Source organism: Malaclemys terrapin, chromosome 6 (genome assembly GCF_027887155.1).
Source record: "Malaclemys terrapin pileata isolate rMalTer1 chromosome 6, rMalTer1.hap1, whole genome shotgun sequence".
In the NCBI taxonomy this organism is placed as follows: Eukaryota; Metazoa; Chordata; order Testudines; family Emydidae; genus Malaclemys; species Malaclemys terrapin.
In genome coordinates, this window is record NC_071510.1 from 82393197 (window position 1) to 82419020 (window position 25824).

General features: G+C 39.2%; 2 protein-coding genes across 2 annotated transcripts in view; one reads left to right on the plus strand and one right to left on the minus strand.

Annotated features, from left to right (window-relative positions):
• The window catches only part of XRCC4 (X-ray repair cross complementing 4), a 283046-nt gene extending 276465 nt beyond the window's left edge, over positions 1-6581 (minus strand). Inside the window, exon 1 of the mRNA XM_054031803.1 lies at positions 6546-6581. The gene's annotated coding sequence lies outside the window, so the exon portion shown is untranslated. The remainder of the gene's footprint in view (positions 1-6545) is intronic.
• Positions 6582-6724: 143 nt separating this feature from the next.
• The window catches only part of TMEM167A (transmembrane protein 167A), a 28803-nt gene continuing 9703 nt past the window's right edge, over positions 6725-25824 (plus strand). Inside the window, exons 1-3 of the mRNA XM_054031806.1 lie at positions 6725-6827; positions 19945-20054; positions 24463-24497. Coding sequence (XP_053887781.1) covers positions 6825-6827; positions 19945-20054; positions 24463-24497 — 148 coding nt within the window. The 5' untranslated portion in view covers positions 6725-6824. The remainder of the gene's footprint in view (positions 6828-19944; positions 20055-24462; positions 24498-25824) is intronic.

Below are 25824 nucleotides of genomic sequence, written 5' to 3' on the forward strand. Positions count from 1 at the left end.
ATCAGAGTAAGGAACAGAACTTTTTAGTGCAAAATTTTCTATCTTTTCAGATAATTTTAACCTTTTTCCTAAAAGGCAAAAACAAATTGAAAGATAATGTAACAAAATATTTGGAATTTTAAAAAAAATAATGTGCCTTTCTGCTAAATTGCTTTACTCTATTTTCTTTCTTGTAGAATGCTGCTCTTTGGGATGGTCTGCACCGGACTTCAAAGAGCATGCTGAAGCTGTCTAAATATATGGCTTGTGATACCATTTTGTCTATTTTAGAAATAGCTTTCTAACCTAGTTGCGTAGTGGGAAATAGTCTAGAGCATGATTAGTACTTATTTATGTGCATTATTTTATTCTTCTATCTTTTTCCTAGAAACTACAACCACCATGGTCCATTCTTTGCCAGATTACAGCTGAGGAAGTCAACTGAATCTTATTACCTAGACAAATATTCATACCAGCTCAAGATAGAATTTGGGCATAAACTGATTTTACCTACCTTTCCAGAAGTAGGACATCCCTGAATCTGTCTAAATCTTATTCCCCTTACTCATACAAAACTCTCATTGGCCAATAGCAAGATCTGCCATCTATTTCCCACATGCCAGAAAAATCCCTCGAAGAAAGAAATTTAAAATTAAAATTCTTTACTAGTTTGACCAATTAGGCTTATGAGGTTCAATACCCACAAAATATAAGTTAAGGAGTACATTTTAGTTAACATCTTAATTAGAATCTGCAACCTAGAACAGATGCAAATACAACCATCAAAAGTCAATCACATCCAAATGTCACAGAAAGACAAATGTGTGCTATGACAAGGCATCCAGACAGAATGATGCATGATCCAGTGAGGTTCACATCATGGATACACAGATATAGCACAGTAGTGGGTACAATGGAATAAAATGAAACGCAGTGGTCAAGGTTGTTCATTTAAGAGGTAAGTCATCACTCTTGTACAATCCTCTGTTAAACAATGTCCAACAGTCTAGGTGCTTTATTCAAATTATGAGGTCTGAAGCAATATAATGCCTTTGGGCCAGGTTTTTCAAGGTGTTTAGAAATCTAAAGATAACACAGGTACCTGTTACATTTTCAGAATCTCATTGGGCACCTATCTTCATCTGTAGGCACCTAAACAGCTGAGAAATCCAGCCCTTTGGGACTTTTTGCCAGGTACCAAAATACTACAATGAGAGGTGCACTAGAGTGTACATACTGTATATCATAGCCCTTTGAAAATTGCACAAACTGATGTATAGCATATCCAACCCAGTCAGCAGTCTGGTTACTACCTGTGTACACATGTGCTAGAAAGTCTCAGACATATTTGAATTGCATTTTCTATTGGGAAAGGGCCTACCTAATGGTGTAAGGAATACGGCACCTGCTGTTCCAAACAGCATCATTCATACACCCATTAAACATGTCATTGCAACATTCTTTGACATATAGCTCTGTTCCCCTATATATGCAGAGGCATAGTATTGTGCCCAGGAGTCAAGACTGCAATACATATTGCTGCACTGCTGTGATAATGATGCATAGCTATTGTCTGCATCTCTGCCGTATGGTATATCAACTTACAATGTACTTGCCATATGTGATTGCAAATTTTTGTTCTTCTAGCTGTCCTGAGCTCAACGATTTGTTGCCCAAGCTAGGTAGGAAACACCTAGCTGTTTTTGCAGTAAACCTTATGACAAACCTCAGCACAACTGCCCTCTTCTGATGCCATCTGTGATGTCCTTATCTGTTGCGAGCTCACTATTCAACTTTCACGAAGGAATGGTGCCACATGTGGTCCCACCTGCCTGCCACTGACAGTCATTAGCACCTCCAGCCACCACAATCTCTATTGTGCCTTCAACATTCTCATCAAAACCCTGAGACAGGTACACCAGCTATTTAGGTCATTCACCTTGAATGGTCTCTTGAAATGTGTTAACTATTTATGCTAAACAATCTACCACAGCTAAATACAATGTGGAACACTCCGATTACGTTTCTTAGACCTGAAGAGCAGCTCTGTGTAAGCTTGTCTCTCTCACCAACAGAAGTTGGTCCAATAAAAGATATTACCTCACCCACCTTGTCATTCTACGATATAAGCAGTTTTAAGCGGGGAAAAAGTCAATTTTACATACATGACTCCTGGTCATAAATCTGAGTGACACAGTCTGAAGCAGGCAGTTCTAATCAGGTATGTAGTCATACTACTAGGCTTACACAGCCCCCATGTGTATTCCTATAGCAGAAGTATGTTTTTTCTGGCTTAGAATAAATTGTGTGTCCTATACGCTATTCATTGATTTATAATTATAATTTGAAGTTACAGCAAGCTACATGAACACGTTTTTTATGCATTTCATGACTTATTTTAAGGCAATAAAAACTAGTGATGGATATGGTATAAAAATATGAACCGATTTACATAAATCACACCCTTATTCCCAGCTTTAGACTTGCTCATGTAAAACTTGCACAGAGTTTCACACCATGTCTCAAGATGCGCTGCTTTCTCAGTATGCAAAATGATTGTTCTGCCCTTATGTATATGCAATTGTTTTCTCGAGCATATGTACATGTATCTGTCATGTCAAAAGCCCATGGTATTTTTCACTTGAGTCTCATTTTAGTTACTATTAATCTACAACAGCTCTTCTCCATCTCAAGATCCTGTTAGCCTTTATGAAAGTAGAAGAAAATGCCAGGGGCTAAAAAACTACATCATGTACAACTTGACACACGTTACTCAGGATTGTGTGTGTATTTTATGGCAACTTAAAACCTTATTCTCTCTATAGACACTTTTCAGCAAATTCTTTGATATGCTCTATCGCTTAAACAATTCAAATGGAACACAAAACAATCCCTTCACTTTCAGCTGTATTTGACAGTACAGCTAACAGAAGAGTTTCTGTTGATTTTTTTTTTTTATTACAAAACAGAAACCAAACACCACTCATTAAAACTAGTTTATTTCACTCTCTTAAAAAAAAAAAAAAAGAAAAGAAAACAGGCAACTGGTATCTTTTATGCCTGCATTTGGATCAAAGACTGCAATCTCACCAGATGTCTCCACCCTAAGCTAAACACAGTGAATATTTGGATGGGAAAACTTTGAGGAAAACTGCTGCAGAATGCGGTGTTGGTTGTTCATAAGTGGCACTCTTCAAATCTGCATTTAACCTATACCATATCATTAACCTAAGGGGCACTGTGCTGTTGGAGATGCCAGTTTTCAAATGAGATATTACTGAAATCCTCAGCATCCACGATCATTAATGATCCCATAACATCTCTGCTCTTGTAGAAAAAGTGTTAAGTCTAATATTCTAGTCAAATTCCAGTTTAGGTAATTACAACCTACATATCCTCCGCAATTTCCAATTAAACTGAAGACAATATTCTGCTTCTCCTATAGAATCTAAATTATATACAGTACAGTGATTATCGCTTAAAAGTGAAATTCCGTGTTTAGTGATGTTGAAAAAAGTTCCAAATCATTTCAATGCATTGCAATTTTGGTTATAGTGAATTGCCACTGAAAGCCAAGTTGTTCTCTGTGGGGGGGAAAAGAAGATTGCATTGTAAGGGCAACCTATATATTTAAATGCAAAAGCTGATGAATATGTTTGTTTCAATGGCCCATAAATGTTTGGCTTGAATAAAAGATTGCCTAGATTTATTAGAGAAGTAAGTTTTTATAAGTGTATCCTTTATTATATTGCTATTTTCTGACTTCCTAAAGCAACATTTCACAGGAAATCAACGGATATCCCTTTGTCTCCTCCAGGTTGGGTGGAATTATTCTTCATCTTTTTCCAGTGATAGAAGAATACTGTCACAAGATTCTGTATTGCATAAAGACTCCCGCCCTCTTTAGACTGACAGCACTAACAAGTCCAACACTTGAAGTATGAACCTTAAAAAACAGAGGCCCCAAATCAAGACTGCCATTCTTATTTACAGTTATTTAAGCACCAGCAATCTTAGAAGTGGGAAAATGTTCAGTTCTTCAATAAACTTTTAGAAAACAGATCAGTGGTGACAGCAACATCCAGTTACCTTAATGTAAATATAATACTCATAATGAAGCTCTTCCACCAAAATTGACATTCACACATGTAGTCTTGTCTTACTGAAATTCCTCAGAGGATGAAAGCTAACTTACAAAGCAAACACACCCCACATCAGTTTCATGGTGAGACAACAAATTAAATCCTGTCCACTGCAAAGACCCTGGAGGTAGATGTAGACCCTCTTCAAAATCAGGTGCCGGATGAAAGAGTCACTATGGATTTCATAATCTAACAGGCTTCCTAATGCATGTAATGATTTCAGTGAGACAACAACGTAAAATAGCACACTGGAAAATTAAAAAATTAAGAGGTTTTAATTAATTTGAGGCTTTTAATAGTTTGTTGTGAGAAAATGAGTTGTAGCCCTGACACAAATATTACTGGATCTTTATTCAAGCATTTCCAAGTTGGCCTCACCATCAAGTCTGGCACATAAACTTAAAACCCCCCACCAAGGTAGTACTTCCATAAAGAAAAGGAGGATAATGAAATAAGCAAGCACACAGGAGCTGCAGTAAGACCTGAGCAGGGGAGACTGATAAATGAATCTGCTTCTTTCTAAGTCTACTCTGCTGTCTCATGTGCTTCCAGCAGTGACAGAGAGAATCATTCTAAATTTACCTGCAAAACCAAACCAATTATTAAAATACCCTTCTTTTTTGTGCTTCATTAAAACAATGGACTTTTTTATTCCTTGATTCATCACATTTTACAGTAAAAAAAAAAAAGTCCCACTATTGATGAATTCACTGAGGCTGAGTCTACACTACAACTTTCAGCACTAAACCCCTGAACAACTAAAGTTTTGAAAAAACACCCCCGCCCCAAGCGACAAAAGTTTTACCACTGAAAAGTGCCAGTATAGACAGTGCTTTATCGCCGGGAGCTGTGCGATGTTACCTCAGTACTGCAATTCTACATTTCTGAGTCACGCTTATAATGAAATTATTTCACTTTACGCACTTCACATAACAAGAAGTAACCATGCAAGGGTTCACAAATACTGTATCACGGCCATGGCGCAAAGCGTGATAAACTAAATCTTTAAAGGTTCCCTTGTCTACTACAGTATACCAAGCAGTTCTACTATGAGTTAAAAAACAAGTCAAAGGAAAATCAGAGGCATCCTTTAAATCAGAAATGCCCACAAAAATGTATTCGAGCTGCCCCTATCTTTTCAAAGAGACAGGCAGGGTTTTAATCACATGACTGCCAATTACAGTTCTTGGATTTTGTATCTATAGCTTGTTCAGTTTGAAGTGAAGCGACAACAAGATGTTCTAGGATAGGTCTCTCATGTATGAAAAAAGTAGATATTTATTTAGCGAATGGGAGCTGGTGATATATATTCCTACAGATTAGGACAAAAAGATGACAAATATTCCATTACAATGGTAGTTTACAGCTGTTAAATTAAATGGAATATCATTTCCCAGTAAAGACCTCCATCTGTATATATGAATCTTTGCTTGTTAACTTTAGAAACAATTTGCCCAGCATTGATCAGCAAGAAGAACTCTTCATTTACAGGTACTCAGTTACAATCAAAATGAGAGATTCATTCCAGCAGCTTTTATCCTAAGAGGGCAAAAGGAAGCCAAGTCTGATGCATGTACAAAAAGTGCACTCATATGATTAATGTAAAAGCAGACATCTAAGCCAATGAACTGAGCAGGGCTACCAACTGTAGCACTTCAGTGTAGACATTACTTATGCTGGCAGGACGGGTTCTCCCAGTGCTGTAATTAATCCACCTCCCAGAGAGGCAAAAGAATTCTTCCATCAACCTAGTACTGTCTACACCAGGGGTTAGGTCAGCTTAGCGATGTCATTCAAGGATGTGGATATTTCACACCCAGATCTATGCCGATGCAAGTTCCCAATATGGATCAGTCCAAAGGATATGGAAGAAAAAACCCTCCTACCAGGGCTTGAAACACACACGCCTGCTAGAGTGGTGGGGGAGGGAGCACAGAGTCCCAGACACTGCCCCCCAACCCAAGCAATGCTTCTGGGATTACCCCCATACTGCTGCCCCTAGACCCTGCTCAGGCGGGGTCAGAGAGGCGAGGCCTCGGCACTCCCCTCCCGCTGTCTCTGCTCCCACCCTCAGAAATCCCCCCGTCACTGGTGGTGGGAAAGGTGCCCATTACCCCACAGCTCTCATAGCCCCTGGGAGGCCCCTGCCCTTCCCCTGCTTCAGTTATATCCTCCCCCCGCCCCGCCTGCCAGACCAAGGCGGCAGCGCGGGCGCAGTGAGCTGGTTGCTTCTCAGTTTCTCTGCTGCCCCGGGGGGCGCCGCCAGCACTACGACGAGGGCAGGACGCGACCCGCGCCTCGTTGGCCGCCCAACAGCAGGCCCAGGACCGCCTGCCCTCAGGCTCAGACGGAACGTCGGCACAGCCTCCCCTTCCCCCCACTCCCGCGGACAGAGCCCAGCCCCGTGTGCGCCTCACTCCCTACCTCACGGCCACAGCCCGCTTCCGCGTTCCCGAGTCCCGAAGAGGGGGGCCTTACTGCAGCCAATCAAAACCGCCGGCTGCCGCGCGCAGTTACAGTCTTGCACCTCCCAGTCCCACCCCCTCTGGGAGCCGCCTCCAATCAGGACGCGCAGTGGCTCCGATGACGCCTGTCAGTCACGGACCGGCATTTCCCCGACCAACCAGAAGAAAGCGAAGCGCCGTCCCTTCTGGTTCCGTCTCCTCGGTCACGGAAGTGTGATGTGGCTGGAAGCGGGGAGCTATGGTAAGGGCGGAGGGTGTTTGTCTGTCTTGCCGGCCGCGCGGCTGAGCCCCTTCCCTGCCTGTCCCTCTCCCCCAAGCTATGAGGGGCTCCGACCCCACGAGCTCGCGGCCGGCCGGCCGGTCTCTGTGAGCGACGCGCTTGGCTTGCGGCGCCTGCCCAGGGCTCCCCTCCCACTTCAGCAGCCGAGCTGGAGGCTCAGTCTGGTGTCCGGGGCGGCGCGGCTGCTCCTCGCCCCACCCTGGTAGGCGCGCGGAGCCCCCCGCTGCCTCCATTTCGGGCTCAGACAGCCCGCGAGCCTGTCCCGGTTCGGTCACCAACGCCTGGTTTGAAAAATTAGCTAAGAGCGTGCTTGTGACGTCATTGAGCGACCCAGGCAGGAGCAGGGAAAGGATGGGAGAAATCTCTCACCGGCCCCCTTAACTAGCACGTGATGTATATCAGCTTCTTTGGTTATCACCCAACAGCCTCTACTCTGACCCCTGGCCTGGCGTCTTTGACATTTGTGTCTTGGCTTCATTTCTTTAAAGGACTAAATATACTTAACTCACATTTCCCATTTGTCAGTTGGCAATTGGATTCTTGATAACACACTGGTGACTGATGTTTCTTTAAAATAATGTGGGTAGTTAGAAAAGAACGATTATATATGTGGACTTGCACCTGAGGATAATTAATAAATATTATGACTTCGGGTTCGGAAGGATTTTTTTGTGTTTACATTGTGAGACTAGGGGTCAAGGAATAGTATTTATTTTGGGGTCAGAGTTAAGGTTGTTACAGTTTGATAAAATATGCATTTCTGTGCTGGTTAAGGATAAGATGCTTGTGAACGGTGTAAGATTAAAGATGTAATTACTTCTTCTCTTGCTTTTAAGTGTTTGATGTTAATGTGAGTTAGGTAAGAATGTCATTCATTAAAATCGTCATGCTTATGATACCTTCTGAGTTATTGAAGTACAAGTTGACTAGTCTTCTCTTGGTTTGGTTTTGTCAGGCTGTAGTTCTCGACAGTGATAAGGTATCACTTTCTGTCCACAGCCCTGCCTTATAGTTCAACAGAACCTGTATCCTGCTTCCAAAAAAGGGAGTGAAAGACCTAAGGAGGGTTTCTAGCCTGTGGATCATGACCCCGAAAAAGAGCCACTAGTAGTTGCTTGTGTAAGAATTCCTTGGCAGATCTTTCTGATGTGCTGTGTCTTGTAGGCAGAGTGTCAGACAAAGCAGTTATCTGCCTGGTGTGTTGCATGTCTCTGAAAATATATGGACACTATGGAGGATGAGCATAAGTGCAGTTTTCCCTTTTCGCCAGAAGCCTGGGAGAGCTGTAGAACTTTCATATCTTTATGACTTTTCCAATGGCACTTTGAAGGATTTGAGGATGTAGGATCATAGAAGGGAAAAAATTGAAAACTCTTGTCCTAAAACATAAACTAAGATAGCCACATTGATCAAGGGGTTATTTAGTTAGTTAAATTTGGCTCTTTAAGTGCAAAACTGAAGAAAAATCTGGGATCTATGTCTACCCTGAGATTAATTTTTCTGTAAAAGTAGTAGAAGTCCAAGTAAGGGCATGTTCTGTATAGAGCAACTACCTAGAAAAATCTTGTTCTGACCAGTGAAACATACTGCTCTGAAAAAGTTGGGCTATGTATTCTAAGGAGCATAAAGGAAACTGGGGGACTTACTTTATTTGATTTCCGCATGCTTCACAACAAAGGGAAGGGAATGGGAGCAGTTCAGGCAGGTGATGAGAACTGCAAATCACAGGGAGCCCTAGGCTCTGAAGGGAAACCAGGCTCCATTATGGCAGATCCTAGGTCTAGGACTATTAAGCAGGAAGCTGGCCCTTCTGTGGTGCTTACCTCTGGTAGCATGACTGTGAAGAACTATGCTATTGCCTGTCGCTCATCTGTGAAGATCATCCAGTAGAGCTAGAAGAAATGGGCCATGTTTAATGTTAGTGTGATGAACAGAGTCTTTCATTGCTGCGGTGAAAGACTTCCATAGTGGGGAGATGCTGGAGCTTTTCCCCACAGCTGCAGCCTTTCCCTACTGCTTGTGTGTGTAGAGAGCCATGTACGGTACATACATTAAGGGTTCAGGTGTGTCTTTACTCACCTAAGCCGTGCCTCATGGTCTACACTGCTATTTATGCCCATGCTACAGGGGTGAGAAGTGCACGTACATTACCCACTGCCGTAAGTAATGTGCAGTATAGACATACCTTTAGTGCGAACTGGGGAGAGTAGAGTGGTCAGGACCATTTCAATTCTACAATTCTGTCAAATTTTGCCACAAAACTCTACAGCCCCGAAACTAGGATGTCAGTAAAAGCCAAAAATTGAGTTTCTAACTTTTGTGATTGAGGGGGAAAAGACATTCCAAATATGATTTGAATGTAAACTTAATTCATTATGGTCTTCCTGAAACTGCAGATAGCTTTAAACAGTAGTTCTGTGAAGTGTGAACTGCTCCCATCCATCTCAGTATGACTATTGACTTTGAAGTCTTATTAATTATTGCCTTTTAAATGCCAATATTAACTATTTAACGTTTTAGTAGAAGCAGTCAGTTAATGTGCTTGATCATCGTTATTAGCTGCAGTAATAAACGTAGATGTGGGGGGCTGCAGCTTGGCTGCTGACTTGAGTTGCTGATGTGGGAATCTTGGGGTTCAAACCCACCAAAAAATTTCAAATTTCTACCCTGTTCACAGCAGGGGCATGAAAGAAGAGGGGCATCCTATTCCATTGCCAGATGTCTCACCTGCCTCCTAGGTGCTAAATATCCAAACCACCAAATCTTCCCAGTGCTTCTCCCTGACAGCTACATTGCAGCTATATATTATCGATATAAAAAACTGTTGTAAACTGAAAACCTGTGTAGTTCTCTTTACACCTACAAAAGTTTAGAATCATGTTAATAGAAATTATACATTATACCATTATTAAATTCCTGATTAGTTGCAGAATATAATAATTGTGTTTGGGTCTGCATTATGTAATCTTATAGATGGCTGTCTTCCAGGGAAATGCAGACAGCCAAAAGACCTGAGTACTTTGCTATTGAGTTATGGAGCGAATCTCTGATCTATTCCTGGTTCTCAACTGTAAATTTGTCAAGATATTTTCACTATAGTCCTTTTCTTTGAGAGCCCAGTTTATCAAATATCTAGTGTTAATACAGTGATTTTCAACTATGTCAGCATCCTGGTAAATATCCAGTATAACCAAGCAATGTCTACTCCTGGGGGAATTCTGCATCACTGCGCGTGCGCAGAATTCATGGCCCCTGCAGATTTCTTTGCTTCCCTGCAAAAAACTGACTTCTAATGGGGAAGCAAAGGGAAGTGACAAGAGCGGTCATGCACCCCTCCCCGGCAGTGCAGACAGGTCGGTTTGGGCACCCCGAGCAGCCGGTAGAGACATAAATCACCACCGGGTGGAGTAGAGGGGGAGCTGGTCAGTCGTGCGGGTGAGAGAAAGAGACACACTGCCCCTCTCACTTGCTGTTGCCACACGTTTGGCGTGGAAGGGCAGGGCTTTGGGGTGTTTCTGAGGAGGTAGGCGCCGGGCAGACTCTGTCCCCTCAGTAGCCTGCCTGCTTAGTGAATTATTCCTATTGTTCTTATAGTGAATTCCCCCCAGGAGTATAAAATAGGTGTAAAAATGTTAAGGCTCCAGAGTGGTGTAAAGGAGCCTATTGTAAAGAGCATCGTGGCCTTATAAATAAATGCTTATGGTGCTTAGAACTGGTCTAAATTTTTGGACGGAAAAAATTCCTATATAAATGTGCTCCATGAGCTGTGTACTACTGATGTTTCTGGAGATGGTCAGTAGCCAATATAAATTGTGAGTTTGAGTCCCCAGCCCTCACTTGTTCTTTGGTTGTGTATGAGGTAACACTGAGTGTATGGCTACATACATTTGTTGACTAATAACTAGAAGTAAAGGGTCAATATTAGCTACATTAGACGTGGGGGAAGGGGGTTGGGGATTTCCTCCAATGCTCCCCACTCCCATTCTCTATCCATTGTATTGTAGTTTAAATAAATTACCAAAATAATTTAAACCAGCGTGATTATATTGCATTATTTTGACAAATAAAATATGCTGAATTTTGCAGAATTTTAAAATATTGTATGCAGAATTTTTAATTTTTTGTGCAGAATTTTTAATTTATTGGCACAGAATTCCCCCAGGAGAAAATGCCATTTTAATCTCTACCTTTTTAAGAATTTTAGCTATTTCATACAGAGTCATCCTGAGAACTTGTAGTACTTTCTACCATTAAACACAAGTCAACCTTTCACTCAAACCATTTTGGATGCTTTATTAGGGCAAGAATATCATAAATCTATTTTCACATCAGTTGTACTGCAGGGCAAATTAATTCTGCCACATACATATCCATGAAGTTTCTGTAACACATTTTGAGTAGAGAGAAGAAACTGGAAGCAGTATAACTTGCATACCTATATATATCGGAAGTGTACCATCCTCTGTTGTTGAGGAGACCTGGATCCAAGAATCTCCCTTTATAAACAGCTTAATATAAAGAAATAACAATAACCTGGATTGCCCTACTGAGCTGCAAGAAAAAGGGAAGACAAGATTACTCATCATGGAGTAATATCTCTCTTTTCCCAAGGAGAACTTCTTTCTGCTCATATTGCAACACAATTGGCAGTTTCTTTTTATGAGATTCCCAGGACAGACACAGCAAAGGAGTTGCAGATCAAGATTTATGTGCATTGGAAGAACTATGTGGTACTGACTGAACAGCACCTGTCCTAATGACTGGTTCCAACCAGTACTATTAGTCCATTATTACTAAGAGCATCTTTGGTTCCAGCTTCTCAAAAAAAAAAAAAAAAAAGTCATGGGAATAGTTCACATTTTATGAGGAAAAAAATCATGGAAAAATTACAATAAATTGTATTTGCTATATAATCCATGCAGAGTAGTACCAAAGGTATCTTTAAATTTTACTAATATGTCTGGCAGCAGAATATGTTAGATTTATGAATGTAGACATGGAAAAATAAAAGTGTTGCTTAACAAAACTTAGTGGAGTATTAGGTTTTCTTTACTGAATTTTATTTTTTTTACTGTTTGCAAGTGTAATAAATACTGCTAGCTCTTGGCACTAAAAGAACTACTATGAGATTGTACATCCGTATATCCAGTATTGATGCGTGAGTGAATAAACATGATGGTAAAGAATTGAAGTGAAGCATAATATTTCAGATTTGTGACCTTAAGAATCTCATGGAGACTATATTTTTAGTACAAACAGAAGTATTTTACAAACAAAGGCAAGTTTTATAGATTGTCTTATAGATTTAAAATAATATAGTTACACTTTAAAACAAGGTGTGGAAAAGAGAGATTGCTCTTAGTTGGCCTGTAAGCATATCAGTTGTTTCCCATGCTATGTATTTATTATTGTATCTATATAAAATGTTGTTCCTCCAGTTTTTGGAGAAAAGTCCCCTGCCCCACCATTTTGGTTAGGTTCTTTGAAAACTAAGGCATTTATTACGGTCAGCTATCCATTTACATCTCCGCCAATGCACAGCAGTCCTGGCCATTTTTATGCCCATGTGAAACAGTTACAAGCTTTGTTAGAGGAGCAATGTACTGTGCACTTTAAAATAAAATCCTTATTCACAATGTGGCAGCAAAGCATGCCAGCTGCCGCAGTGTTCAAAAACTTTTTTCAAACTTGAACTTCTATTGAACACAGCGGTTAGCATAGTTTAGTTCTTTAGTGTGGACAACGGTTTACTAAGGGCTTGTTTCCACTTACCCTGGATCGATGCTGCGGCCATCAATCCACCGGGGTCTAGTGAAGACCCGCTAAATCAACTGCCGATCACTCTCCCGTCGACTACAGTACTCCACCAGAATGAGAAGCATAAGCTAAGTCGATGGGAGAGTTTCTCCCATTGACCCAGTGCGGTGTAGACATCGCAATAGGTCGACTTAAGGTACGTCGACTCCAGCTACGTTATTCACATAGCTGGAGTTGCGTAACTTAGGTTGAGTTAGCCCCGTAGTGTAGACCTGCCCTAAGTGACCACATAAAATTTACATGAGTAACCAGAATACAAAGCTTGTATGTTAACCCATTGACCCAAATTTCTTAGAAAAGGACTTTTCTCTGAATACTTCCCTACTTGAAATATATTAATCCCTTCTCCATTACTATTTTCTGTTCTGCAGTAGCATGCTTTCCATTAGGTGTTCAAAAAGAAATGGTCACTTAAAGATGAATTATATTTTTAAACAAATTTGGAAAATTATTTTTGGGAGTAAAATATTCCAAAAGCAAGGGTATTCAGAACATTAACAACTTTTCAAATTTATTAAAAATCACACTGTCCAATCCGTCTCCGAATGCATCATATACCCAATGAATATAAATATGTTAAATCAGTTAGCAAAATAGCATCATGCTATAATATGTGCTGGGTCCATAGTCCCGCTGGAGGCATTGTTGCATAGCTGTAACATGACCTCTAACAATACCTTATTATGTGAAAGTAGACCTTTCTGATGTAACTTTGGGGGAGCTCAAGTGGAGAAAAAAATCAATTTGAAATTAGTTGAATTGAATTCCCCTTGTATTATTGATATTTGGGTTGTTTCGCGCACAAATGCATCTGTTTGTTTTATTTATATATATAATTTGTTCATCTTTGTGAAAAAGCTGCTGTATGGGAAAGAGAAAAAAAGTTCCTCCAACATGTATTTCAGAGTAGATTAGAGAAATGTAGAATTCTGTGCACATATTTATTCATTATTTCTAGCAGTGATTTTAATAGTTTTTCTTTATTCTCACAATGGGAATAGTTTCTATATATTCATTTCCTATTAGAGTTTTAGGAGTAGAACATTGGAAGATTACTGTTATTTTTAAAACTAACTACTTTTTTTCCCCTTTCAAAGAGTCCCTCTTCCCAATGGAGAGCTCTGAATAACATGGATCTTTTTCAGCCCTTTCACAAAGGGTTCTGTTTATTAAAATTTTATGTGGGTTGATTTCACCTTTTCATGAGATTGGGACTGTGAATTGTACTTCTGAGTCATACACATTTTAATGTGGATTTTTTAGGACTGTGTGTGTACATTTTAACAGCTGCTGTTGTTTGATTAGATATCTAATATGGTCCAGGAAAAACATCCAATATAAGGTCTAATCACTCAAACAGAAACTGGGATTTATCAGTTTTGTTCAAACAATCACTATCACCCTTCCCTTTTAGCTTTTCTCAAGATAAAATAATAGTATCATAGAAAGTGATCCAACACACACACACACACACACACACACACACACACACACACACACACGGTTTCCTTTGTACCCTTTGTCATTTAAGCATAAGCCTTAACTATATATTTTAATTACAAAAATGGTCTTGTAAAATTTCTGTGCAACAATCCATTTTTGTAGTTATGTTTGTTTAACAAATTGTTGGTAGTTTGGCAAGTCATAGTAATTTTGGGGAAAATTTGCTTGATGGCACCGCAGTGGCCTGTCTTTGACAGAGGACCTAACTGTGAGACTGACCCCTTAACTCAGAGGGTAAAAGCCCGGCCTCACTGAAATCAATTACACAACTCCCATTGACTTCACTAGGGCCAGATTTCACCCCACTTCCAAAGAGAGGACATTGAACGTTTTCTTGAAATAATATTGTTACTTTACCCATTAGGGTGCTGCTTACAAGGGAGAAGCATTCACAGCAAGTTACAGCAAAAGAATGTCTGTTATTGTTGAGGCCTAAGGTGTTCCATGTTAAGCTGGTCTGAATCTAAATTCTGCAATAAGATCCTTTGATTCTGCAGCATTCTGGTGGAAATTTTCCATCAACTTCCAAAAAATTTATAAAAATTAGATTTTCATTAAATTAAATATGAAATTGAGTAATTCCATCCACAGAGAACCCCCATATTGTTTATTTTGCTAATGCAAAAATCTGAATCTAATATCTCCACCTTTTAAGTTTTTTATATGCCAAATTTGGTATTGATAATGCACAACTACATTGTGAAAGTCGGGAATTAGGAGGTTTTGGTATCTGGGGAGGTCTGGGAGGCAATTGGTTCAGCTTCACCAGAGGTAACAATAATTGGCACATTAGAGTAGATCAGGCACCCAGAAGATAACACCATTTTACCTAACTTGATGTACAACTTCCCTTAGTGCAGTGGTGGGCAACCTGCATCCTTTCTGGGTAATCTGCTGGCAGGCCACCAGATCGTTTGTTTACATTTGCAGTGGCGGCCATTCCCGCACAAGGGGAGCTTTTTCTAGTTTAGCTGAGGAAGCTAGTGTTGTGGAGACTCTTATGTGCATCAGGATCCCTTGTTCTGTCTTGGGGCTTTGGTGTGCCCCAGTGTCCTCAGGGCTGGCTGCCATGGTGTTTATATAAGGACTCTGATATGAATATATTTGAAACATTTAAATTACAATGTATTTTATCTTAACTATTGAATATATTCATCTGGGTATCTCTAATGTCTCACTCAGTACTGTGGCACCTGAGTGCAAACAATCAGTTTGAAAGCTTTTCTTTCTGTATATTTTCCTTGTGGGGTATGCTATGGATTTCTTAACTATTATTGTATTATTTGATATGTTCAGGGAAGTAATGCTAGGCCATTTTTCAGGCTGTTGTTTTGGGGAAATTACTCCAAAAACAGCCGTCTTGCATGTGGCTCATAAAAGGTTAGGATATTTGGTCATTTTGATTTCCAAGGAAAGCATTCTACAGCTGTGGGCCAGCCACTGGAAAAAGCCTTGCTCTTGCAAATTTCACCCAAAGCATTAACAGCCTCATTGCCCTAGATGATGTGATAACAGTCCACAAATGTTTAGAGACAATCACAAGGAGAGAGGAATAATTTAGCATAGAACATGGGAATATAGATACTGGGACCCTCTCTGTATTGTGAATTTGCTCCGATTCCTGTAAATGCTTACCAGCTACAGATGTACAAAACCGAAGCACAGACCAGGCAAGCCACAATGTGCACAAGTTGAGCTTTTCCTTGTTTAAAATCAGGATAAGCTCTATCAGAGCAAATTCCTTGTCTACCAATGCAACTATATCCATGGCTCGCCATCAGTTAAGAGTGTGCCCTCCATCCTGCATTGTAGTCTAGGCCTAGGAGTGATGTTACAGCACCAGTTCTTCCCTTCTGAGCTTTCTTTATAATAGGACACAGGCTCATGTGACCCTATAAAAGCCAGTTACTAGCATGTGAGGTTTTAAGGGTAGGGCAGTATTTTAGGTCACGTGACCCCAATTCAGCTAATTAGATTTAATAATTCATATATATATATATTTATATATATATAAAATAAGCGCAATATTAAAAATATATAGTTAAGCTATTTGCAGAAGGAATCCCAAGTAATGTGTTTTGTTATAGTAGCTTTTAATTATACCAGTGTCAGCACTTGGATTTAAAATTCCCTTTTCTATTATTTTGTCTTAGCCAATTAAAATGTTATGAGCAATATAAATGTAAACTAGGATAAATTGTGGACAATGAACCAAATCTGAATACCTGGGCTTGATGCATAGGGATTCCGCAGGGGCTGCAGGAAGGAATCCTCCTTCCAAACTGTAGAGCATCAACTGATCCACCCTGCTGAAATAGCCCCTTTCCAATCTACCCCAGTCCTGGTATCTCTCCCCTAAACATGTGAATGATTAGTACATACCTGAGGATGCACCTAGCTTGACCTAAAAAGCTATTCTGTGGAGAATCACAGGTAACCTCACAGCTCTGTGTGTTGGCTTTCAGATTTTTGCTTTCTGCTGAATCCAGGTCCTTCTACTCTTGCAGGATCAGGATTAGCCGCAGTGTTCATTTGTGGTAGCCTTAATAATAATACAGTCTGTAGCAAGGACTAAATGTTTATCATGGTTGGGGGAAATGATGAATTGCAAAAATGTCAAGGTTCAAAATTTAATTTAAAAAAAATCGTTGGACAAGATTTCTTCTACTCTACATTTTTTAAATGTTTCTCTCCACATAGTTTTCAGTCTGAACTTCTAATTCATGTTTCATCCTTGTCTGCTTTTTGGGTGTGGTACAGTTTTTCCTCTTGTCATTTGTACAAATTTTATAGATACTGTCAAATGCCTATCTACTGATGATACCTAAAATCTCAATAAATTATCATAAAAGGTTATTGACTTCTTTTTGAATCCTTTCATTTGTAACAATAAAACACCCCTGCCTTGCTCTCTAGCTAAGTCAATATTTTACAATATCAGATGGATAGCTATGTTAGTCTGAATCCACAAAAACAACGAGGAGCTTATGCCCAAATAAATCTGTTAGTCTTTAAGGTGCCACCAGACTCCTCGTTGTAATTGTACAATATGAACATTTTTTCATTCCACTTAATTCAGAAGGGTTTGATTCCTGATCTCTTTCTCCCTTAGCCTGCCGGAGATGAGAACTGAGCAGCAGTAAAACATGTATGTCTTTGTATACTCCTGGGGGAATTCTGTGCATGCACAGAGTTCATGTCCCCTGCAGATTTCCCTCCTGGCCCCCCCACCCCCCGCAGAATAATACATTCTGCTGGGGAGGCACTGCAATTACAACTTTCACCCACCAGGGGCTGATGTGGCACCAGAAGAGAGGGCAGTCAGTTCAGGCCTGGAACAGCCAGCCAGGGAGAGGGAGGGGAAGAGGAAGAGGCTGTCTTCCTCACAGTGTCCTGCCTGCAGGACCAGAGGAGGAGGAACGAGATGGGGGGGGGAGGGATGGATAGAATGGGGTACATGTGGCTGATGGGAGTCCCATAGATTGGGGTTCAGAAGGGCTAGTGGGGGGGACAGACTGGGTTGGGGGCACAGGAGCCTAGTGGAGGATTGAACCAAGGGCTGAATTGGTGTGGGGGTGCAGGGAAACATGGGGATGGGGGAAAGAGTGCAAGGACACATAGGGACAGGGGCAGATGTGCCGGACTGGATGGGAGAGGCTGGGGTCAGCCAGGGTCTGCATGAGGAAACTCCCCAACTCCCTAACAATCCTTCCACTGCCAAAAAAACCCTGTTCCATACTCCTCCAACCCATACCCAACAAGCCTCCAGGTTCACTCCCAGGCTCTGACCAGCAGTTATTTCCCTCTCCCTCAACTCCTCCTTTACCTGGCTCCCTCAAGCCTTTGCACTGCTTCCCAGTGGTGCAGGAAACACATTTCTGTATTGTAGTTTAAATGAATTATTACTCAAAGTTCTGTATTAATATGCCTTGTAAGAAATCTGTTTGTCAAAAAACATTTCTGTTGTCTGTACTGTTACAGACATACTTGCTAACAGGTATTTTGAAATAAATTGACAAAATAATTGAAACTGGTGTACAGATACAGTATTAACTAGTATTTTATAATGAAGCCTCCTGGGTCCAACAGGAGGAAAAAACAGGTATTCAGACAGCAATCTTTCAGGAACCTAAAACCCCAGAAGGAAAGAAAAACTTAATTCTCTACTTGTTTTGTCCTTTCTGGAGCTGAGAATAAGTAAGAACTTAGAGCATAGAGAAAATAAAGCAGTTAGCAATAAGCAGTTGTCTAATATACTTTCCACAATTATCTTCAGTGTAACAGCATATACTGTTGAGTTAATCCAAATACTAGCTGAGCAATATTAAGTAAGAAGCAATAAAACTAGTGTCTCAGATAGCTGAAACATTTGCACATTGTAAAAAGAAGTTAAATAATTGGAATCTATGACACCATGAATCACAAGCAAGAGGCTGACAAATGTCTTTTTAGAAAATGTAACTTCCTGTGAGACCACTACAAAGAAAAATGCACCACAGAGGTTGCTAGTGTTTTATTAATTGAAACATAGTGGCTTGGCACTTGGAGCAAATTAGCATCAGTATAGATAATGTACTTGCTTATGGAAATATAGAAAGTCATAAGTGAAGGTTCACTTTCCTCCATAGCATCTGCAGTTTCATAAAGGGTGCTATATTTCTCATGCCAGCAATGGTAATCACCGTCTCTGGTTTATGAATAGATAACACAATGTCCAGACAACATACTGAAAAATTAAGTGCATAAGATGAATTTGCTGTGTTTTATCGATATAAGTCAGACTAATAAATTTAGTAATTTTATATTTCATTATTTATTTTTTTAACCTATAGTAAATGTTCTTTAAATAAATATTTCCCAGAAACAAGAACAGATTCTCAAGAATCATTCCAGGTTCTTATGCCCTTTAGGCAGTTAATTAAAATCCTGACCAAGTGTTAGATTTTTACATCCCAGTATCTTAATTAAAATACTGTGCCTTATTTGTGCAATATTTACTATACAACTAATACCTTGAGCAATGTTATTTATATGAACGCCACCTTTGAGAGAAAAAGGTCATTTGAAAATGGTAACTGTTTAACTCTGATATGTCTTTAAAAGACAACTGAGTAATGCTTTTGGTTTATTTAAGTTTTTTTAAAATGATTGGATTAATGTAAATTAATTGTATCTATTCTGCAGAAGATCTTTTGTATGTAGACTGCTGATCTTGCTAAAATAATATATGAAAATTTTAATGGCTGAATGGTTCTGTTTTTCTTAGTGGCAAATCCTCTTTTTTGACACCCCTCCACATAATTTGTGCCTTTTATTCTGGGGCTATCACTGCTTTAATTGTCAGTCTTTTTCCCTCTTTCATCACCTACGCATGCAAATCAATTTCATTTACTTTTTGGTTGAGAGAGGACAGTATCTGTATTCTTTAAATCTGAGGATGCAATTTAGGGGTTTATCTGAATCAGCTTGGGAACAGGTGTTGGAGCAAAGAAGTAAGGTACACCCTTCCACCCTCCATACCAAATGAGAGTGAATAAATGCTGAGTTAGAAACTAAAAATCTTGAGATCACTTAGGCATTGTACATTGCATATGGCCGATACAATCCCAGTGAACCAGCCGTATTTAGAAGAGCACCCATTTTTAAATGAGTATTGTCTACTTGCTCTCTGTTGGGTGTGTGTTTAGAAGGGGTAGTGGGAGACCTTGAAATGGCTTGTAATGCAAAAGTGTAATTTTTTTTTAACTTTCTTTTTTAGTCTGCGATCTTCAACTTTCAGAGCCTACTGACAGTAATCTTGCTGCTCATATGTACCTGTGCTTATATCAGATCCTTGGCTCCCAGCTTACTGGACAAAAATAAAACTGGGTATGTTAATAAGTCTAGTTGCTTTTAAAAAAAAAATTATAGATTGTCTGCTCACTTTGTAATGAACTGTGTATATCATTTGTGTTTTCACACAAGATGTTTAAAATAGATTGAAATTTTGGTACTAGGCATTTTACATCATCTTTACATACTTCAGAATGTAAGTCAACAGTGTTGTAGTTTGTTCATCCTTACAGAAGATTTTTCTCATCTTAAAATTAAAAATGCTGCTGACATAAATGGGCATCTCATAAAATGAAGAGGATAAAATGGCATTTGCAAGTGACCATGGAATTTTATAGTCGAGATTTTTTTTTTTACACATATATAAATATAACAAACCCTAGCAAATCTTGCCTGTAGAGCTATTCTGTAGATTTTTAACTTTCTGCCTGAACAGGTGCTTATTAACTTAAACTCTAACAACTTAGCTATAGAAAAAGATTTATTTGGTCATCTATCAGTTTTTCTACTTCCATTTATTCTCACAGATGTGCATGTACTATGTTTGTGTGGTTTTTAAGGTGGGGATGGAAAGAAGGGGGGGGGAACCTTTTATTATAGTTCTATTAAATTAAGTCTTTGAGGGTACAAGTATGAAGGAAAATAGTACCACAGATAGTTAAACATTTAACTAGGAATTCAGATTAAAATGAATTTTCAAAATATTTTATCGAACAAAGCCTCATTATCTCTATAGAAGTAAGTAGTCTCTCATCATGCTGTTTTAATATCTTTCAAAGATATTAAAGGAACTTGCCTTAGAACCAGTGTTGCCTCTAAGCTGCGCACCTGCATGGTCGTACAAGAGTCAGTCAAATGCCACGCACTTGATTAGTAGAGCCGCGCACATCCGGTGACTTGTCTTCAGATGCCCCTCCCCACACTGCTGTGTTGCCACGCTGCTCCTGCCCTCTGCCTTGGAGCCCTTGGCCAGCTGCTCCCGGGACCCTCCTGTTGCTGTGCAGAGCTGGGGGGAAGGGTTCTGACATCAGGGTGTCCCCCTCCCCCACCCATCTACCCCATCTCCGCAGAGCAGGGGTGGGGGGACAGGGCTTGGGAGTTCAACAGAGCTGCTTGCAGCCGCTGCCATCTGAATGAGCCTTCAGACTGGTGAGAGCGCCTGTGCTTAAAGAGACAGTGCATGGTCTTTCATGCACTTTTCCAGCAGCTAGCACGCACACACTGTCTCTGTGTGTTTGTGTCTCTCTCACACACACACACACACACACACACCCCGTTTCTCTCTCTCTTACGCACACACGCGCGCACGCAGTCTGTCTTGCATGCACGTGCACACATACTGTCTCGCACTCACACACATTCTCTCTCTCTCTCTCTCACACACACACACACACACACACACACACACACACACACACACAGTCTCTATCTCTCACACATACCTTCCAACACAAACTTGTGGTGGTGTTGCTGTTACTTCTTGGAACTTCCTGCAATACACATACATTCTCTGTAGTTTTATTCTTGCAAAGTGCTGTTATTTTAGTTTTTTGACTGCTCTGCATTTCATAATTTTATTTCTCTCTTATGCTAAAATTTAATTCTTTGAGTAGTGAGTTCTAAAATGCCTAACCTGACCTGGCTGGAGTAATTATCTCTATGGTAACTTTTAAAAATATATATATTATATCTAGGTTTTTTGTTTCTACTGGTGGCGCACATCCGCACATTACCTCAATATTGGTGCACATAACAAACTCATTCCACACATGGATGGAATAAATTAGAGGGAACGTTGCTTAGAACAACTCTGGAAATTTTCTACTTTCCAAACATATAATTGGATTCTCATTATTTTAATTGGTTTTGCTATTGTTGTCCTCTTTTGCCTCATTAGACTGCCAACATGGTATTATCCACTTTGAGTCTTAAAGTCTGGTTCTATTCTGGAAAATGACAGTTTGAAAAGGGCACTAACCTATTTAACAAATTTTCTCCATCGGTGTACTCCAAGTCATATCAGTATTTATATTAGTATTTATTACTTATTTCTGTTAATATTGCTGGACCAGCTGTTGTGGGACACTGAGCTGGATTCTGTTCTGGTTGCTTCTCAACAGAATGGTAAATGAGGTACCAATTGCTGGACTAAATTCTGTCCTCATTCACACATATGCAACCCATTTATCAATGATGTTTGAGCCAGGAAGAATAGAGTTTGATATTTAGATCCCATGTTGAGTTTGCAGGCCTGTCATTTAAAATACTGTCTTTTTGCTTGAAAATACAGCCAATTTGATCTGGAAGCCATTAAGAACAATAACTATATATTATCCTGCTGTTTCTACATGTACTTTTCAGAACAGACCAATTTTTTAATAATTCTTTACTAAGAAGATTGTATTTGTAAAATCCTTAAAAATGATTTACTCTGTGTTGTAGCTAGAATAGCTCTTATCACACTGGGGTTTTCTTTTAACTTGTACTTGAATGTCTATATAAGAAGATACACCAGCCTTTTCTATTTGGAAAACTAGTATGAAAACATTTATCTGTCCTTACACAAGAAAACCATACCATTACCATTGTCATGAGGGATTTTTCTTGACATTAATAAAGAAGGAAAGACATGAAGATTTACTAAAAGATTTTATTTTTTATCTGAGTTTCTGCTTATGGAGGATAAGACAATAGTCAATGAGGTGTACACAGTAAGAAGTTAGAATATTTATTTTACTGATTAAAATTCTAGTGCTGTTTTTGGCATGTAATACTTCCTTTAATCTGGAGCTACTATGTTTACTCTTGAAGCAAATCTCTCTTAAGTACAATAGAACTGTCTTTATGCACCAGAAATGTTTTCAAAGGGTGCTGTCACAGTGGATGACTTAAGCGTTTGATCTGTAGGTTTGTATTTACATAGATGCTGGAAGTGCCATTTTATTTTTGTTATATACATTGAATACTTTGTACCAGAAAATGAAATTTCATTGCTTCCAGGCCAACACTTAGTTTCCTGAAAGTTAGATATTTACAAAGAACTCATATACTGTAAAGCCCCTGTCCCTTTGTGCTAGAATATTCCATGCTTAGTTGGGAATGTCTAGACATACTGGATAAAATGAATTCTAGTGATATTTCATCTTACCACAGAAAAGTATGTACCTCATTATGCCTGCTCTAAATTAGGACCAGCAAAGTATTACTATTTCCTGTTCGCTGCTCTTGAGAAATGATCAGCAGTAATATTTATTAGCTACATTTCTGTACTAAGAAAGAAAATTTGGATCTGTTGAGTCACTGTTACTTTAAATACAATCTCATCTTTGATGGATGGGAGATGATACAGCAAAGTGATATAATATACCCCCATAATCTTTAAGAGGCCCCTCGTATTTGCTGCTAGATTTTCTCTTTGCCAAAATAATATTGAACTGTACCTAGCTAATGCAGCAAAACAAACTTTTAAAAACCTTTTCTTACTTGGAAGTATCTTGAGTACTCCCATGTGCTATATCCTTCCTGTACAGTGGTCTTTCTGATACCATTTGGGATGATGGGATGGAAAAAATTCCATTTATCACCCACTTCAGGAGTTTTAAGCCCCCAAAAATGAAGCAATTTGTTTTCATCTACGAACTTTTTAGTAACAAATAACTCTATCATTTCAACTGAGAACAGTACATTCTTCCTCTCAACTCATCAGTTTCAAGTGATATCTGTCTTTCTTGGGGTGCCAAAGCTTTTAAATTGTGTGTCACCTATACTCTGCCACTCTTCTGAACATGCATCTGGACATACTGTTAAATCACAGTTTGGTAAAGAAGGAAAAGCCTGAAAAAGGCTTAACTGAAAGGAACTCTGTCAAGGTAAAATTTGGCCCCATATCTAGATTTTTCAAATAATTTTTTGGAAAACATAACACTAATAGTAATGCTTCCATTTTCAATTAATTTCCAATGAAAACAGATTTGTTTAAATGTAAACTTTCTTCTCTTGTGTTTGCAACACAAAAGGTGTGCGTTGTTATATATGCACCTCAGAAAGATACTTTCTCTACTTTTATTGCCTAAACTGAGAGGAATGCGGAGTAAAGAATATAAACAGTGAAAAAATTTAGATATCAAAAAACCATTAGGAGATGGGCATGTGAGCAAATATTGTGTAAGTTTCCCCTAACAGGTTGGCAGAGCACTATTTCTGCCCTGGCACTTTGTTGGCAGAGACTGCCATTTGTGTTGGTGTTTTGGAAGGGCAAGAAAAGGATGAGTTCAAATGTTTAATTTGATCAAGTCTTCAGAGGTGAAAAGTTAGTGCTCTAATACACTGTTTCAGTATGGAGAAAAAACTTGAATAGTAAATCATGCATCAAAGGTCATTTAAATTATTTTTAAATTATCATATTAAATGTAGAACTTTAACAACTTTTTATATATCTATACAGATTATTGGGAATATTCTGGAAGTGTGCCAGGATTGGTAAGTGTGTTTTTTCTCCTTGGCTCTGATAGCTAGCTCAAACTCTTTCCATAATACACAATATTATTTCAGTGATTATATGTCTGTACATAGACATGAAAATATATATACTCATATATCAGCTTAAAAATGCAGGATGGTATGAGATCCTGTAGGATTTTGCATGACTGGTTTTGTGATTGCAGGTTTCTGTAGTGTTAAGTGGACTTGTTGCTGAGTGCTTATTAATATCTACATTGTTAAATTTACAAAATCCTTTGGACTAGGCCTTGTTAATTCCTTATATTACATATGTAATTAATAATAATAATATTTCTTTTGATTTATAATAAACGTGCAAAATTTACCTATATTGTTAAGAGTTATTTCCCATTAGAAATTCTAAGTGTAAATGTCTGATTTTGGGCAGTAATTTCTCATAATAATAATAATAATAATAATAAAGGGACCTGGAATTTTTCATGTAGTAAAATTCTATTTCATCATAAATAACCTTTCCATTCTCCTTCTTGGTTAGCTTCTCTACCCTTTTCAGCTATTCTTGAAAAGCCATTGGTGCCAAATGGCAAGTATAAAGAGGTTGGTCAACTGTGACCTAGAGGGAAATTTTCATTTTAATTGAAGTCATAATTAATTTAGCCTTCCATGATGCCAGTTGTGGTTAACTTTATATTTCAAATGTCTTTTGGGGAAATGGTACAGCTCAGTGGCAGTTCTGTGTGGGTGTGACAAGTAAAGAACCATCAGGTATACCTTTCTTCTGTGAATAAAGCATTTAAAAGAAAAATGAAATGCTAAAGTTTAGATTGTACAATATATGTATAGCCAACATATACTTATTTGTGTAGCTCTTGCTAGTTGCCACCTCAAGTTTAAATGAAAACTAATTGTTTCCATTTTTTTGTCTAGTTATTTAAATGGTAAGAAGTATTTCTCACTATAAACAAAGTGCTGGGGTTGTCTATGTTGCCCAAATGAGAGGTCATTTGTGACACTGACATCAGGAAACTCAGTGTAGGAGACTGCATACAATTTTCTTTTCTAATTCAACACAGTGGAACGCTTGCAATCAAAAGTTGAATAATTAAAATATGTGGTTGAAATATTTTTCTGCAGCCCAGTGTTTCCCACAATTCTGAACCTGTGGATTGCTCTCCTCTCTCTGCAGCTCATGGAGGGGGAACAGTCTGGCCATACACAGTTTGGTGTCGCGCAGGCTGGCCACACCCAGTTTGCTCCTACTTGCTGCAGTTTCTCTGCCTCCACAGCAGCAGACAGTGGCAGGGCCGGATTAACTTTTTGTGGGCCAGCGCCAAACATATTTGTG